This window comes from Eleutherodactylus coqui, chromosome 5 (genome assembly GCF_035609145.1).
Source record: "Eleutherodactylus coqui strain aEleCoq1 chromosome 5, aEleCoq1.hap1, whole genome shotgun sequence".
NCBI lineage: Eukaryota > Metazoa > Chordata > Amphibia > Anura > Eleutherodactylidae > Eleutherodactylus > Eleutherodactylus coqui.
Window position 1 is genome coordinate 198,364,683 of NC_089841.1, and position 18,766 is coordinate 198,383,448.

The window sequence follows — 18,766 nt, forward strand, 5'->3', positions numbered from 1 at the left end:
GTAGGTGCTATGTTTGTATACTTTTTTGATTTATTACATATTATACACTACAGCATATATTGAGTAACTATTCTGCAAGTTGTCTAAGTTCTCATTCCAAGTTTAGTTCGAAAAAAAAAAAAGTCTAATTGCCAGGCCAATTTAGCAGACAATGTATAGGAACTGAGCGGTGTGTTACGAAGGCGGATCAAGTCCATTGAATAGAAGGAGTCTGAATTCACTATTACTACGAATGCCAGGAGAGCTTAATCAGAAGCACAGATACAATTAGTTAGGCCTGTCTTTTGTGGAAGCATCATATTAGCACGGCAGCAGTTAGACAGCTGCAGACATTGGCAGTCGTAGAGAGTTGAAATGAATAACATGACCTGCGCTGGAGTGTTCGGAGAACTGAAGATTTATGCCAGGGGATTGTCAGTGTTGCTCCAGAATGCTAAAGGGTCAGCTAGATAAAGATAAAGCGAGTCTTGCTGTAGAGCCACTGTTCGAATGATTTGTCTTTGAAGCAAGATAGATAAGTGGGTTTATCCAATGGACCAAATATAGCAAATAAATAACTTGCTTATATTTGTTGGTTTTTTTGCAGGCATCTAATTGCTTTCCTCTACTTGTCTTTTGTTTTTATAGTTAATTCTACACAGAATCATGCAAAACTAGAAGGTTTACCGTAAAAACAGGGTCATTTAACACAATGGTACAAAGGACAGTGATGTGTGAGAGTCTATTCAAACAAGTGGTTTAGGGAAGGTGGTAAAAGCTCATATGGTGCTGCAGATGGTACTCTTAACACAAATCAGTGGCATACACATGTAAATCAGTCTTGTCTTCTGCCGGGCATAGAGAACTCGCTTAATCCAGGTACTTGCAATATTTAGTCATGTTTGATTAAAACTAGAGATGAACGAGCGTACTCACTAAGGCAAATTACTCAAGCGAGTATTGCCATTTTCGAGTACATGCCCGCTCATCCCAAAAGATTCAGGGGGTGGCGGGGGAGAGCGGGGACAAACGGGGGGGGGGGGGATCTCTCTCTCCGCCCGCTCCCCATGCTCACTCTCGCAACTCACCATTTACCCCCACCGCCCCCTGACTCTTTTGGCACAAGCGGGCATGCACTCAAAAATGGCAATACTCGCTCGAGGAATTTGCCTTAGCGAGTACGCTCGCTCATCTCTAATTAAAACCTTTATTATAGGCCGATTTTTGTTTTTTTGGTAAAATTTAGGCAACTAAAAAAATTAGTAATGATCCGATTTGGGAACATTGGCATGTAAACGGTTAATATAACAGCTATTCAGCCCCTAAGAACATGCACTATAGCCTGATACATAGAGTTAACTACACTTGGCCACGGGCCTGGAGATCATTGTTAACAAGCCGACTGATTTTTACACTCATTAATTGTTAATTGTAGTAGATAGTAAAAAATGATGTTTTTATGATCTGCTTAGAATGAAGTGAATAATTAATTCAGCGTCATTCTTAGAACGAAAATCGGAGCCTACGTAACCATTAGTATAAGTCAAGTATTAGTAAAAGTCATAGTATACGTGTTTCCTAATGCGTTTGTGTAAACAGAGTGCTATAGGGATGTCACATGGGTAAATGGGAACATAAATGTATATTACGCCCTCATTATATAGAACTTTATTTCGTACTGGCATTGGAAATTCAGATATGCTGTAATGATTAAACCATTCACCGTCATTCAATAAAGCTTGTCTTGCATGCATCAATTGTTTCTCAGCTGTAGCCAGAAAACTCTTGCGAGCCTACCCCTGGGTACACCGAATATATTTTTAAACCACCACTTACAAATATTCGCCTCAGTGCACAATGTGCCCATTGTAGTAATGCTGGAGCAAGTCAATTTTTCCTAAGTACTGTGCCATTACATTGTGAAAATAAACATTTTGCAGTTCGCCAAAGAAAGCAATCCTGAAATTGATTACAAATGTTTTTATGTAACAGTAGAACCCTTTGGCCCGGCCGACGGCGAAGTCTGAGCCTCGGTGCTCTATAGCAATACGGAAATGAGTGGATGCACAGAATGAAATTAGAATGTGAATAGCGGTATATTTAACAGGCCAGGTCAGTTTTAATGAGCCTGAGCAAGCATTGCAACCCACATAATGTGCAGCAACACTATAATGGTCGGGACTCCTCGGCATGTAATCTGCATTTATTCAGATCGCTCTCTAGCATTTACTATGAATGGGAATGACCTCCCACTATTAACATGCGTTATTTAGCCATCAGTCGTGGGCACTTCTAGGAAAGATTAAGTTATATGCATGTTAAAGGCCTTCTGTATCAATTGTCTCACAAGGCTAAGGGTCAGCTTTGTAACACAGTATTCATAGTCTTTGGGGTGATAGGTTATAGTAGGGATTAAGTAGCTTATTCATTGGCAACCAGTAGGCACCGTTGAGCTACAAACAAGCTGGAGACCAACATGCTGACTTGGAGATAATCTTGGCATTGTTAGTGGAGATGAGCGAGCACGCTCGTTTAAGGCTGATGCTCGAGCGAGTATCGGTCTTTTCGAGTAACTGATTACTTGTCCGAGCACCATGGGGGGGGGGGGAGTGCCAAGTAGTAGTTTATACAAAATGATTGCTGAAAAGCCATCTTTTGAGCGACCATCTTTGCAGTGTAAATGCACCTTTATTCTTGGCCTTGGCACCATTCTAGCCGAGACCTTCTATTGATTGATGTATTCTTCTATGTTACAGGTGAAACAGGTGATTTTCTAGATTCAAATGAGCCTTTGGGGCAACTGGACAGTCCTGATAGACTCGTGCCAACTCCTCGGGGTAAGTCAGTTTTTTATCGTGAATAATTGATGATATGATATTCACCACCTGCTCATATCTCAATAAACCTCGTATATCAAAATGTCATGCAGCGTGTGCGCACTAACATACTACGCCTACACCTTATGTGTAATGTGCACATCTCACTTACTGTTGCAGGATAGGACACTTTCTTCATTCGAGTCAATATGTATGATAGATAGAGTCATAATTTGTCTACATGTCCTTCATCTCACGGATATACAGGGAAGCAATTGTTTGCTGAGTCACGAGTGTAACAATATGCACATGGTCATGGTGGTGAGATTCCAGCTTCCATTTCTTTACATTTCGTGGTGTGCCGGAAAGTATCCCAGCTACTGAAACATATTATGCAGACCACATTTTGAATTAGGAGACCTCTGCATCATTATCTTGGCTGCAGACGAGTGCAGTCCAACATTTTCACACCCATAACCACAATGTTCTGGAAACCAAACACCTAACCCCAAATATGTTTCTACACGCACTAACTACCATTAAACTAAATACCGTAAATACAGAATGAACCGTGCAAACACATGTATAGAAAGTCAAAAACTTCATGAACTTGTTGTTGTATTTCCCAGTAGTGAAAAGGTACCATTTGAATGATTTATGGACTGTGACGTGGAAACGTATTTAAGACTAAAGTACAGAATGCTTCACATACTCCTGTTAACCGATGGCTGCCCAGTGCAATCTTGAAACTACGACAAAGCATGGGCAAATCCACTGAAACTTTTTGGAAATACATTTATCAGAATAGCTCAGACAGCAAAGGTATAATTTGACACACCTGGGCCCCAGTGTAAAACAACAGGGCTCCCCAACTATCAAATGTCATTTATAGTTCTCGGCTCCTGATATATGGCGGTGGAACCGTCTTTGAGTCATTTAGACTACCACTGGAATAATGTGGGACTTGGGGTTGAGATGCTCATTTTAATACATGTGAGGTCAATTGAAATACCAGGTAACAGAATGAGGATGGTGTTATTAGCTTACCTTTGTATGCCAGGAAACGCCAACACTTGATTTTGTATGCTTGGTAGTCTTTCCACCATCTGCAAATAACCCGACTACGTGAAAATCGCGACTATGTGAAGCATTAGATTCCATTGTGTTCATTCACATGGGCGATTTTTGGGCACATGAAAAAATTGCACCGTCAAAACGTAAAATCGCCGGCTGTTCTCGGGCACCGATTCTTCACGCTGTGACAAAAGATAGGTCTTGATCTATGTTTTGACGAAAATCGCTGGATGCTCCCGTAGCTTATGGGAGTTGAAAAAAGAGGGAGGGGAGGGAGTTTACCTGTGTCCGGCACTCAGAAAAAAAGATGGCTCTATTTAAGCATTAGAAGTCATTCCGAGGATTTCTGCCGACTGACGGAATTTTGCGCTGCAGCGTATTTATTTTTCATCTGACATGCCTGTGTGAATGGACAAGAAAACGCTAATTAATCTCTGGACTCGATTGTGGCTATTCTCCCCTGTTGCTATGTTCGGCCGTGATGTGGCCAGCGTAAAATTGCTTTGCCCCTTGTGTATGAGGCCTACAGGTGAGTATACTGAGAAACTTTCAGGCGAGCCAAGTTCTAGACCCAATATAATCAGCACTGTACGGCATGCATGTTGATTGGTGCTCATTTCATTTTTACATAAGCCTACAACAGGCTTGGCTAGTGCAATCATTCGGCCCCATTGGCCAGCTGTACATCTGCCTGATCACAAGGGAAGATGTACCACTGATCAGCGAGCATTTTTATGCTCACTGACACTGAATGACCAGCTGAAGAACAAGCTTTTGCTCATTCGTCAGGTGGTCGTTGGTTCCTTTACATGACCTGATTGTTGAGCAAATGAGCTTTTGGAGGAATGTTTAGGTCTGATAATCGGCCGTTGTAAAAGGACTACTAACCTCCACCACTGGAGCAAGGAATTGTCCTATGATGGCCTGCAGGGCTGTATTCTCTTAAAGATGTTTTCCAACTACAGTAAGTTCTAACGCTCCGATCTATTTAGTCAGATACTGGAGCCACCGGTCAGCAAGATATCCTAGAGGTTTGGCATAATTTGCAGTAGGTAAACAGGATTGGAGAAAGGGATCTGCTTTATTCTTCTAAAAACAGCGCCACGGGTTGCTTGCAATGTAAGCCAACCCCATTCACTACCAAATATAACTATATACTACAGGGACACTGCCACTTGTAAAAGCAGTACTGTATTCCAGCTACTAACATATTTGGGGTTTGTTAGTTATGCAGTGCCATAATATAGGTGCACCACTGAGGTCTGTGATTGGCTACAGTCAGCTTGAGTGCTGCTTGTAAACAGAGTGCCAGCGGGGTGAACAGGACGTGTGGCGCTGGAGCTACGGGGATCCGGGACAGGTGAGTATGTGTTCCTTTATTATTTTTATACATGGCCAACTGTTTAAAGGAGTTTTCCACAATTTTTTAAAGTGACTGTACCTGAGAAAATAGATAATGTGGCTATGAATATATATATTATGTATTCTAGAAAACAGATAATGTGGCTATGAATATATATATTATGTATTCTAGAAAACAGATAATGTGGCTATGAATATATATATTATGTATTCTACAGATAATGTGGTTTTTCTGTGCCATTATCCTCAATGCTATTTTACCGTTTAGAACAGTAGGCAACTTTGAAAAGGTATGATTAATATAGAATAATTGGCGTACACTTCTGATGGCTTAAATAGACATTGTCAAGCAGCTTATGGGGCAATGACGTTAGACGGCTATGGTTCATGTTATATCAGCCTAGCCCTTAAATAGCTATGTCTGTGGCCACAAACCAGAGCCTGTGCTGCAGTTTGGCCAGTACATGGCTGAGTAAGGAAGCAATTAGTCAAGACTGTTTTCCTGGAGAATGTTGTTTATCCGCTGGAAAGCGATTTATTTCTTCTGCTTCTGGCATTTTTTCACCTGGGTTGGGATTAATATTTCTCTCTTCTTTGTAGGTAAACAAACAAACATTCACTTCTTTGTACGGTGCAGACCACATACTTTGCAGGCACCAGTGTGAGCTGTAATAGGGGTGTATGTATTCATGCTGCGCTTCGAGTTCTCACTAGACTGCTTACATTAGTTATATATATATATGTGTGTGTGTGTGTATATGTATATATATATGGCTTTTAATTGTGAAAGCTGCATATAAGATCCCCTGTAGCTTAGATTCTTGTTTCTTTACTAGTAGCGGCTCTCTGCTTCTGTGAACCCACTGGGGTAGAATAGCAGGGCTGACAGTTTCTTCATTGTATTACAACCTCTAATGCATGTTCCATACTAATACCCATAATTCATAAGCATTTATCTATGCATTAATTATATTTCCTACTGGGAGAGCATTGTCCTATAATGATACAAGCTAATTGTTTACATTGTATAAATCTCTCAGTAGGGGAGTTTGGAAGTGTTACAAAGTTTCCTGTAGACATCCTACTACTTATGTAACAGTTTCTAAACAATCATCTATTACTAGGTCATGCCTGGCATGTATCTATTTTATTGTAACCTTAGGCCGGATTTGAATTGCAGATTCCACGACAATATGATCTGCGGTAATACACAGGCCAATCAAATACATTGGATTATACAATGCCGCTCGCAGTAGCCGGTCGGAATTGTGTAATCCGCTTCAACCATAGATCCTGTTGTGTACTTTAGTTACTGATATATCAGCAGCCAATATGCAGTTACATTTCGTATGGGCTGTGGGTAATTTGGTCATCGCAAAGCAGCGGCACGGGGAATACAAAAAAAAAACTGTGCTGTGCATGACCACTTGTGTGTGAAAAACACGGTCATATGCAAAGGTCACCGGCCGAACTCGCAGCCGGAATCCGACCTGGTCGTGTGAGCCCAGCCTTAATTTGGCTACTAAAGGCAGTTGTAATGTAAAATGACCTAAATATCATTTTCTGTGTAATAATTTGTGAAATGGCAATAGTACAAGTGAGAAGAAATTTCCTCTTGAACACAGTGGGAAGCAACACAGATACCAGAATATGCACTGGGCAGTAATGTGTATTGTAGAAATGCAACATGCTTGCCTACACCTAGACCTTACCCAACATGAAACTTCCTATTCTTAATAATTCTTTCCATATGCACAGTCGAGTCACATTATTATGACCACCTCCTACTTTCGACATCGGCAGCATGTAGTCAATGAAGGAAGTGACGTGTTGTGGGCTGGCTGGGTGGGTATATAGGATGTCTGCTTACATAGCACTCATTGTAATGGGTAAAAGGGGTGTCATAGGTGCAAAAATGGATGATTGTCTTTCGGGACAAGGGTGACAGTATTTCTCAAACAACTTAAGTTGTGAACTTTTCGCGTTTTCTGTGTTATCACATAAATGAATGTTGGCATTTCAGGCGAGAAATGTCAGAGAACACACCCTGCATCCACTGCTTTTTGTAATGAGACTCGAGCATTTTTCAAGGTGCCCCATGTTTGCCATGGGGGTTGGTTTTCTCTCTCTCCTGAAATTTTCCCGAGCACCTCGTGGTGCTCGCTCGAGTGTCGAGTACTTTCGAGTATGCTAATGCTCATTGAGTGAGCAGATTTTAAGTGTTTCTACAGAAGTGTAATTTCTTATTTAAACTACTGACCCAAGCCTCAAGTTATTTAAAGCGAACCTGTCAGATCCTATAAACCTCAAAAGCCAAGGTTATGAGCTTATAGGGCAGGAACCGCTGAGTCCACAGATGTGGCTACCATTGTCTCCTGCCTCCCTGGTCCCTCACTGTTTGCCTGGGCAGCCTGCGCTTGGTGCATGCATTGGGGCATGAATCTCTTCACTCTCTTCCCTTTATAGGTTATGGGGCTCACATGACCTGCCAGACTCTCTTTATGTTGTATAACTACGTACTGACTGAATATACTGTAAAGCAGAGCAGGATACATTACATTATAGGTGTTCGTCCAGTACTAAAAAAATGGTCTGCTGTGTTTGCAGAAACAGCACCAAATTTATCTAGCATCTGTGTCTGGTGTTGCAGTGTACTTGAATGGGCATGTGACGCAATACCAGACTCAGCCTATAAACAGATGTGGTGCTGTTTCTGCAAACGCAGCAGATCCGTTTTTCTAGTGCTGGAAACTCCATCAACTGCAAATGCATAAACTGCTTTGTTGCTATGGGAAGCTCCTACCCTAACAAATATGACTGAACAGCCTTTACTTGAACCCATTAGCAAAATAGGAAAATATTGGCTACAGAAAGAAGTTTTCCACGCATTTTAAGGCGAGAATTCTCGCAGCGGGATCCGACCGTGCCCCTGCAGGGACCGGCTCTGTGATGTGGCGGCTGCCACCCAGCCAACGTGTGCGCAGAGCGGAGCCGGGGGGCCGGGAATAACATTTTGGTGCGGACCTCTGGAAGACATGCACAGAAATAGAACATGCCGCAATTTGTTTTCCGTGTGTATTTTCACGTTTTGTAATCAATCCTATGCAGGTGGACACAGGCGGAAATTCTGCAGGAAATCCTGCCACAGAATTTTCCGCCCGTGTGCAGGGGGCCTAAAGAGTGCCTATAAGTTTGTAATGCACAATCAGGGACATACACTAATTATTCTACAGTCTAACCAAGGGTTAAGTGCCAACCGTTTCTTGGCCACATAGGTAGGGCCAGAAGATGACTTTATGGTGATTCCCTCCGTACTGGGTGATGATCGGCGTGGTTGTGGCGGTTCAATGCCGCTGAAATGAATATGTATAGTTCTGCATCTTTGTAAATCCAGACTTCATTTTCCATAAGCTGGGAGGGCACAAGTGGCTGGATACTGGCCAGATGTTGGAGACTGACTTAGTTAATACTCTTTTAATTAACGGGATCAGTGTTAATCATGCATACTGAAACAGCTTGCTTGGGCTTGCCTCCTCTGCTTGATGTAACAGGTCATAACCCAAACAGAAAAGGAGAGTGTTATACAAAGTACTTTTAGGCAGTTTTCACACATAGTCTTTTTTTGGTAAAATTCCACTTTTTTGTTGTTATGACAGTGGAATTTTATTCAGGTAAAGAAAATCGGTTGCATCCAGATGTTAGCTGAAGGTCAGCAGTAAAATTGCCTTTTTTGTAATGGTGTTTTTTTCTTACTTTCAGGCCTCTTTCACACGGCTGTAGGCGTTTTTATGTGCCGCCGTCGTCGCCGAAAAAACACGTGAACGAGCGCACAAAAAATTTACATTTGTGGGCCTGGCGCATATACGCCAAGGACGCAATGCCTCCCCTTCCCTCCCCCTTGCTGGCTCACCTCCTCTCTCCTTCCCCCAGGTGTTTGAAATGGGCGGGGTAGGGGCAGAGCTAAGCAACAGCCTCTTCCCGCCCCTTGTCTGCAGCCAGCAATCGGAGAAGGCAGGTGCCTACCTTTGCCTCTGTCCCGCCCCCTCCCAATACAAACAGCCGGAGGGGAGGAGAAAGGAGGAGGGAAGAGGGAGGGAGTTTAGCGGTCACGCTGTCATTGACTCCCATAGGAGTCCATATAATGGCCAATGTATTCCGGACAGAAAGATAGTTCCACGACTATCTTTTCAGCTTGGCGTAAAAAAGTGTCCGGCGCTGTATTGGCTCTGCCGGGCGCTTTTACACCGCAGGAATACAGCCATGTGATCTGATGTATTGAAACCCAATGCATCAGATCATAGCGTATATCAGCCAGCCGTGAAAATGGCGGCTTATATACGCTCATGTGAAAGAGCCCTCAGGACGGCTTCACACAGGCATATTTGCATGTGTTTTTGTGTGCGCAATATGCAGAGAATAGAAAAAAGGGGAAAAAATGCTGCATGCTCTACTTTTGTGCGCATTAAGACTCTAAAGGTCCCCATAGACGTCTCTGGGGAGTGCGCAAATTGGCACGCAATGTGCAATACACTGTAACTCCATGGGAAAAAAAACACATCTGAAACTCATTAGGCTAAATAACCATTTAAATCAGGGCGTGGTTGTGTTCTGTGCACAAAAAAACCATGCCGCTACGGCACAAAAACTGCAGGAACATATGCTGATACATGCACAAAAAAGCCTCACTCACAGCGCAAATGCGTTACGCTGAATCACACGCAAAAAATGCATACGCCATATGAATCTGTTCTTGCTGCGTAATTTGAGGCATGAGTTAAAAAACACCTTAGATTTTTGTGGGATTTTTATTTTATTTTTTTTTACACAAAACCGTCCGAAAAAAAGTCTGTCTAGAATTTGAGTAGTTCAAATGTCTTGCTGATGAAGACTGTATATCACATGGATGTTATGTTACTGGTGAGATCATTTTTGTGTTGCATTATGTTGCATTTTTGGCTTTTCTGTTTCGATTTTCTTGTAACATTCATATCACAACATTCAGAAGTGTTTCCCATCTTCCTTCCCTACGGACACTGCGAACAAGGTATTCATTTCAGCAACATTAACTAACAGAGGGGAAGTGACCCCAGCTCAAAGCAACCTAGCGTTCTACCATGGGAGGGAACCCAGGAATGGAAATTTAGTAGAGGAGAGAGGGGGTCTGCGATAGCCAAAACTACCATGAGGAGGAGGAATAGTTACCACATCTATCAGCGAGTAAGATCTTGTGTAGTCACCACTCACAGAACCCTATTCTTTCCACAATGCCTATTCCGAGTGATACAATAATGACATTATGGAGAGCTGCGTTCTTGTACAGAGAGAGCATAACAGGTGAGAGTCTTAAGATTAGTACAAGTCAGAGAATTTGAAGCAGGAGAAAAGCATCAGAGTCCAGGAAATAGTTCTATGTATGTGATTCATGTGAGTTGCACATCTGGAATATCCGGATATCGCATTCAGCCAGCCCTTGTAAGTAGTTTCTTACGTAGGAATTTGAAAGACCCGTTCAACATGCCCTGCAGCAGACCCACAAATCAAGACATTACTGCTGAGCAAATAGCTTATGTGCTGTGACAGTAGAGTGGCGCACAGCACCACTAGAACGTTGCAGACGTCTGGCCTCGATTCATGAGGGGTCAGGCGGATGATATGCCTTTCTTTGGCAGGTTAATACAGGTTTGCTTCTGAGTGTAACAATGGCCTTAAGTGAGATGTCAAATTTTAAGCAATCAGCAATCTTTTATCTTCTTGTATGCTTCCTGTATTCTTCTAATCCCGTCTGATTGTAGCTATTGTGGCCTGATGAGGAACCATCACTGGATAAAGGCTCGTGTTCATCAAGGTATTTCCCCCAAAAGTTGTGTTGTGTCAGTTTGAGCTTGACTGTGCATTTGGACTTTGTTGACTCTGGTGGGTTTCTGTACACCTGGGGGCAATTAGGGTGAGTTTTTTTAGTTCTCTCCTGGCCTGGGTTCTGTGCTGGTCAACTCATTGCAGTCTTCTTCTGCTGTGGAGTGAAGACCTCTCTGGATCTGGTTTTCGTGGTTCTTTAAGCAGCTCTTCAGATAAGTTCAGAGATTTATTACTGAGATTTCTTCTTTGAGGTTTTGGTTTACTCTTAGGGTGGTTTTTCCCCATTTATCAGGGTTAGTGAGTGACAAAGGCATGAGGGTGGATGCGTCCTTATCAGGGCAGGCCATCCACTAGTAGGCAAGGTTTGTCATCCTCTAGTTTCCCTTACGGAAAGTTTCACTCTTTTGTTTACTTTTTCTTTGCACTGTAGGGGGTTCCTGGTAGTGTGGGGTAAGCATTGCCAGAAAGAATATAGATACTCCCCATGACATGCTTTGTATCGTGGGAGATATTGTGCGTTCGTATTGTCCCACTTATATATTTCCCAACAACCGTAGACTGAACACCACCATCATAATGTTTACCGCTAACCAACAATAAAAAGTTTAAAGCATAAATGAAAAATGTTTCAGTCAGTGGAGCAGATTTACATTGGTTGGATCAGATTGAGGGTGGCTTCACATGGGCATAAAATCTGTGCGCGTAATACGTTGTCACAACGGGTCCGTGTGATGGAGCCCTGAGTACAATCAATGTAACATAACATTGTAAAGTAGTTGAGTCATTTACAATAATTGATGTGTTCATGGTCAGTTCATGCCACCCTGGACTGGTGCCACTGGTTTATAACCTAAAATGTACTGGCAGATGTTTCTATACATAAACCAACTGTACATATCAGTGAGACATCTCGGGATGTATTCCATATGAACCAGGCTGTATTTTAGGAGAAAAAGTATGCATAAATATGAATGGAAACCTACAAAGTGGTGGCAAAAACATGGTTGTCTGATTGGCTGTCATAGGACATTGCTGTTTCCTATAAATAGGATGATGAAACAATACCTCCACAGCGCCACCTATTGGAATGCAGTATTCCTGCAAGTCAATGTCAGACCTTTTAATAAGCGTTGTAACAGTGATTGGAAGTGTAAGCCAAAGCCAGAGTCTGCTCCAGAAGGAAAAGATAGCCATGCACAGACAGAGAGTTTTGCAGTTTGTTCCTCATCACTGTGCATTAGGTTGCTGGCTTGGCTAGGTGAGAAGCATATGACATGGGTCAGGAAGGGTATGGGTTTTCCTTAGAGACAACACCTAGTAGGTGTGAGGAGACATATATAGCCATCCATGCTCCCCTGGGAAATATGCAAATAGAAAGATGGAACAATGCCTCTACAGCGCCATCTATTGCAAGTCAATGTAACACCTTTTAAAAAACTTGTAACAATGACTGGAAGGATAAGCCAAAATCTTCTCCAGAAGGAAAAGATAGCCATGCACAGACAGAATACTTTGGGGTTTTTACCAAACCTGATGAGGGGGCATAAGAATAAGATTTGCCTTTGCTTTAGAGTAGCAACCTATATGTATATTCAGGATACATTGTGCTCTTCAGTGTTTTTAAAGCCTTTAACAGTCTGAAAAAGAAAACTACAAGTAAACAATATTTAGCACTTATGATCATTAAAAAGCTTTGAAAGCAAATGCTCTTAAATGAGCACGACTGCTTACCAACATCAGAACATCTACCCGAGACCTTGTAAGGCGAGTACTTTCATAACTGGATGTGGTTAGCTGGTTTTATGACCAGCCTAAAAGCTTCAGTCTCCTGGCAGGATAAACATTGTCTCATCTTTTTTAACAATTGGATCTGTCCTCATTCTGACTATGCATCATAAAAAGCTGTTGAGAAATCTGTCTATTATTACGAGTTCCTGCAGATAAAGTCCTTTCCAATTGGCCTCAAGGAATAATGTACTCCCTTATTGTTTCATTATGGAGTGTTTTCTTCCATATGATTACTGACTGATGACACATTCATTGTATGTTGCTCACATTGCAGTCTTTTATTTCGTTTACTTTTTACTTATGCAGTTCCTGCTGCAGACCAATAAATCTGCAGTGAAGAGAAATTATAGCAGTTTGCTCACGCGGTCCTGGACGAGCATACAAAGGGCACAGTTTGAAGCCAAAGAAATACATGTTGTGTTACATGTCTGATCTGCTTTATTGCTGGCAATTTCTTTGCATGCAATTCGTTTTTTGATTTGTGTGGTTAGTTGTTATGGTCGGTGCATACTATTGGAATCCTGCCTTCCAATAGGTGGCACTGTGGAGAGTATTCAAAAAGATCTAGAAAAGCTTGCGCAGTGGGCAGCGACTAACAGAATGGTATTTAACAAGGAGAAATGCAAAGTCCTACATCTGGGCAAGAAAATTTAAAAAAGCACATACAGAATGGGAGGAGTTGAGCTAAGCAGCAGCACATGTGAAAAAGACTTGGGTTTACTAATAGATCATAGACTGAACATGAGCCAACAATGTGATGCAGCAGCCAAAAAGGCAAACACAATTCTGGGATATGTTAAGAGAAGCATAGAGTCTAGATCACGTAAGGTCATTATCCCCCTCTACTCTTTATTAGTCAGACCTCATCTGGAATACTGTGTCCAGTTCTGGGCACCCCACTTTAAAAAAGACATAGACAAACTGGAGCAAGTGCAGAGAAGAGTTACCAAGTTGGTAAGCGGTCTGCAAATTATGTCCTATGAGGAACGGTTAAAGGATCTGGGAATGTTTAGCTTCCAAAAAAAGAAGGCTGAGAGGAGACTTAATAGCTGTCTACAAATATCGGAAGGTCTATCACAGTGCAGAGGGATCAGCACTATTCTCATTTGCACAGGGAAAGGCTAGAAGCAATGGAATGAAACTGAAAGGAAGTAGACGAAAATTAGATATTAGAGGAAACTTTCTGACAATTAGGGTGATCAATGAGTGGAACAGGTTACCACAGGAGGTGGTGAGTTCTCCTTCAATGGAAGTCTTCAAACAATGGCTGGACAAATATCTGTCTGGGATGATTTAGTAAATCCTGCACTGAGCAGAGGATTGGACTCGATGACCCTGGAGGTCCCTTCCAACTCTACCATTCTATGATTCTATGATCTCCCTTATTTGCATATTACCCAGAGGAGCATGAATGGCCTTTTGAGTCTCCTCATTCACTGTCTAAGTGCTCTCCCTAAGGGGAAAAGATAGCGTTTCTGACCCCTGTCCCAGGCCTCTCACTAGCAAAGCCAGACTCCCAGTGTACACTGATGAAGGGCAAATACCCTGAAACAGCTGTCTGTTATTTCCCAGTCATTGATACAAGGCTTGTATAAAGAGTCTAACTTTGGCTTGAAGGAATGCTGCCTTCCAATAGGTGGTGCTGTGGAGGTATTATTCCATCTCCCTTATTTGCATCATTATTTTTTTTCACATCCCCCCCAAAAAAATATAGGAATACATTACCTAGCAGGCTCAGTACAGGTCCCGCAGTTCTCAGCCAACCCACACAAGATCTCTTCCTGGTTACTGGTTTTATAAATCCCGCCTCCACTAAGCAATGGCTGATTGGTTCTTTGAGCACTGCATTGATTGGCTGGAAGTGAACCTGTGTGGGCAGCTGAGGACTGCAGGAACCGCGCCGGGGCTCTGGAACTTATGAGAGATTAGACCATCAGTCAGTTAGCTGGGTGGAAGACCAAGGAAGTGACAGCAGTCTTGGTTCAAAGCCTCCAGGGAGTCAGTGGGGAGTTTATGTATAGGACCTATTATACAGTTTTGTGCTATTATAGATGTAAGTAAAGGTACCTGTACATGACTATCTGGCGTCTAAACACCAAACAGCCATCCCATGGGCTACCACCCAACTATCGCTAATGTGGTCTACACAGGAGAGACATTCTGGCCCACCTGCCTCCATTCACAGCAAACCGAAGTCATTCAAACCTTGAGTTATTGCTGTTTACACAACCCAACAGTTGCTTGGTTCTTAGTTCCGCCAAAAATCAAGCGATTCTGACAAGTAAACGATGTCTCGCGCAGTGCCCTATGTGTGGCCGTCTGGACACAGGATGATTATTGCCCAAATTAGCAGTTTCAGGCAATACTGTGAAGGTACATTTAGCATACTATGTCTTTATGCTTCTGAGGAAGGGAGACAAAGAAAACCAAAACACATTAGACAAGTTTTTCAATGAAATATCCGTTCCTTGGACACATCTGGAGTTTCTCTGATACGATTTCTCTGAAGACTCTCCTGGACTATCTGGGGGGGGGGGGGGGGGGAGCCAAGATTGTGTTCACTTCCTTGGTCTTCCTCCCAGAAGTGTATCTATTAGCTAATTGATTGATGGTCTCTCAATAAGCTCCCCTGCCTAGTGCCATCACCCATATTCTTTTGTTTTTCCTCTGAATAGCTTGTCATTCACAGTTGGTCTATGAAGATTGTAATTTTGGATGACAATGTTATAAGTTAAAACAACAACTCCCAAATCGATCACTGCCTTGATGTGTGGCCTGGTCTGGGCTGTTATTGATGAGAGACATCTGTCGTTTAGCAAAAACATCATTCCAATGACAGCACCCTACAATAATCGGAAAAAATCCAATATCAACTTTTCTATAGATATCTGTGTTCATTTGGTTTCTGTAACTATTGTTTGCTTCGGTGTTAGTGTACCATGTCTCCACCAAAGTATGAGTGGATGCTCTGAGTTGCAGGGGACAGCCAGGTGATGCCCACAGCATCCACATTACAGCTGTCCCTGCCGCTGTGCAATCTTCGCTCCCGCTGACAGATGTGTATGGCTGCGCTCCTGTCCCCCGATGACAGCTGTCTGTGCTGCTGTCCCATCTGCACCCTAGCTGACAGCTGTATATGGCTGCGCTCCTTTTCCCCGGCGATGCCGGAGACGCTGTCTGCCTCCATGCCGACCTTGTGTCTGACAATGCCGTCCCTCAATGCGCACTGTGTCTGCCTGCGCTCCCGTCCAGGAGCCCCCACAATGTGACTGCCAGAGCCGCATCCAGGAGCCTGCCTAGCAGGAACAGGAGCGGCTGCAGCGCCCTGCCAGAGCCACTTGCAGGAGCTGGCCGGCCAGGAACTTCAGCGCTCACAGCAGCAGTGCCGACACCAGTTCCAGGAGCTGCCTGGCCAGGAGCAGGAGCGGCCACAGCGGCCCTGCTGGAGCCACTTCCAGGAGCTTGCTTCCTTGCCGGCAGGGGAAGTGCTGGAGAACACAAGAGGCCATGTCTGCGGGAAGTCCAGCCGGTACAGGGCACAAGGCACAGCGCCGGAGGGATGAGTGACAGGAGGCTGGAGGGGAGAAAATACCCACCCATTCTCCAGGCCAGCTAATATAATTGTGGGCGTTGCTTGGGGACGTTCATCTTATCTCCACCCATTCTTCATGGTGGAGACAAGATACAACAATACCGTTTGCTTCATAAGGTTATTCAAGATGTCTTAACGTTTTTATCAGTTTTCATAAACTCTATAAAACACCCCATTATTGGATCTGTGATAGAGTGTGCACTATAGTTGCACTAAATGCCTCCACTTCAATACTCATCGAGAGAAGTTGAATGCCTATCTGACAATACATGTGGCATGCAACTATATTTGTTAAGGTAGTAAGCACTTCAGAAGCACTTACAATCACAAATGTTGGACATTTTCCAGCATATTCGTAGATAAAATGGAATGTTTCACGTCTCTATAGTGCTGGCACCATGAACAATCCAGCAGTTGAAGCTCTGAGAGTGGCCTCTCCAACTGTGCTTAGAGGCGATAGTCTAAAATCTACATGACATTTATTCTACATAGCCTGTCCAAGAGTGTGGAAAATGTGACAGTCCTTAAAATGTATGCCTTGCACATTAATGAAAATGTTCCCAGGTATGACCTAAAGGGATTTATTTTCGGTATTTTTAATTACATAGAAAGGTAAGGTGCATGATGTAGACTCCTTGGATGTTCACCTGGATATAACATACATTGTTTTACTCTATTAGTGCCAGCCCTAGTATTCCCATGCGATAGTCAGCGTATATATATGTGTATGTAACTGATCTTGTATTCCACAATTAAGAGGTTGTTATTTGCTCTATCAGAATAAATATTGGCAGCAACAGTAGACTTATTGACGCACGGACTTCACTTGCAAATGAGCAATTATGAAGGCAAGATGTGTTAGTTACATAAGCCTTCTGCTCTGAATCTATGTAAACAGCTTGTAATTTATTCTTAAAAAGGCAGAAATAAGTGGCAAAACCTACACGGCCGGATTCCAAAGACTTTGAAGTTTCTTTAGTTTGTGAAGAACGAGGCTGTGTTTTTGTTCTGCTGTCGACTTTGTAACAACCGAATAATTGCTCATTCCAGCTGGTAATGTCTCATGCCAGACACATCTGTGTTAGCACTCAAATGTATTCGCTTTCACTATTATACGCCTCCCTTGTACGTTCCTATGTACGCACAAACACACGTAAAGACGCACAATGATACATGCACACGGTTTATGTACAAAGCACTCTGCCAGGCAAGCAGGAAAAATAACTATGATAGATATATTGAAGAGCTCACCATTTCTTAAGATGATTTCACCCTCCATTTTCCACTACACAAGTTTTCCACAAAAACTCCTTGTATCTGGGAATTGAAGAGTGCAGAAATTTAGTGGAACATAAAACAGAAGTATGATTTTTGCAAGATGGCCTCAAAAGTTACGTTCGATTTGAAATAATTATTTGATTCTACACGGGATTTCTACGCGGGATTCCAGTTCTAAACTATTGATGGCCTATCCTTAGGAAAGGCCACTAATAGTAGATTAGCGGGGTCTGCTGTCCAGGACCTCCTCTGATCAGCTGTTCACCGGCCGATGTGCTCATGCACTGAACTGATTTCTGTAGGAAACAGACAGCTTTGTTCCCACTGCATTGGTGAGTCTTGGTATCACAAGCAAAAATCCTATTTACTTCAAGAGGAACTTTGCCTGTAACACCAAGAATGGCCACCGCAGTGACAACGGAGCTGTTGCTTCTTGCAGAAATCACACTTGAACAGTGAACAGCAGATCGGTGGGACTCCCGGATGGCAAACCCCCGCTGATCTACTATTGGTGGTACATCCTGCGGATTGTCTATCAATACTTAACAGCTGGCAACCCCTTTAATTGTATTAAGTCACTTGAATACCATCATTTTCATAGCATATCTTCATCCCTCCAGGACACTTTCTGACATTTCTGGAACCTGTAAACAACCTCACTATTGTCCAGGGCCAAGCAGCCACCCTTCATTGCAAAGTGGCAGGAAATCCATTACCAAATGTTAAGTGGCTGAAGAATGATGCCCCGGTGGTGCAAGAACCCAAGAGAATCACCATACGGAAAACAGATTATGGTTCACGGCTAAGGATACAAGACCTTGACACCACAGACACGGGCTATTATCAGTGCGTCGCCAGCAATGGGATAAAGACTATTACTGCAACTGGTGTTCTTTATGTGAGGCTTGGTAAGTTGATGATATGGGGGTTGGGCTTAAAACACACATTGTGCAGCAAAACTTTTTTAAAATATGGAATTACCAGTGACCGAATACAGAATGTTATATATGTGAACTTGGTT

General features: G+C 42.9%; 1 protein-coding gene across 1 annotated transcript in view; it reads left to right on the top strand.

The window, feature by feature from the left end:
• ROR2 (receptor tyrosine kinase like orphan receptor 2) overlaps nucleotides 1-18,766 on the top strand; it is a 156,836-nt gene that overhangs the window by 103,714 nt on the left and 34,356 nt on the right. Inside the window, exons 2-3 of the mRNA XM_066604047.1 lie at nucleotides 2,736-2,816; nucleotides 18,366-18,653. Coding sequence (XP_066460144.1) covers nucleotides 2,736-2,816; nucleotides 18,366-18,653 — 369 coding nt within the window. The remainder of the gene's footprint in view (nucleotides 1-2,735; nucleotides 2,817-18,365; nucleotides 18,654-18,766) is intronic.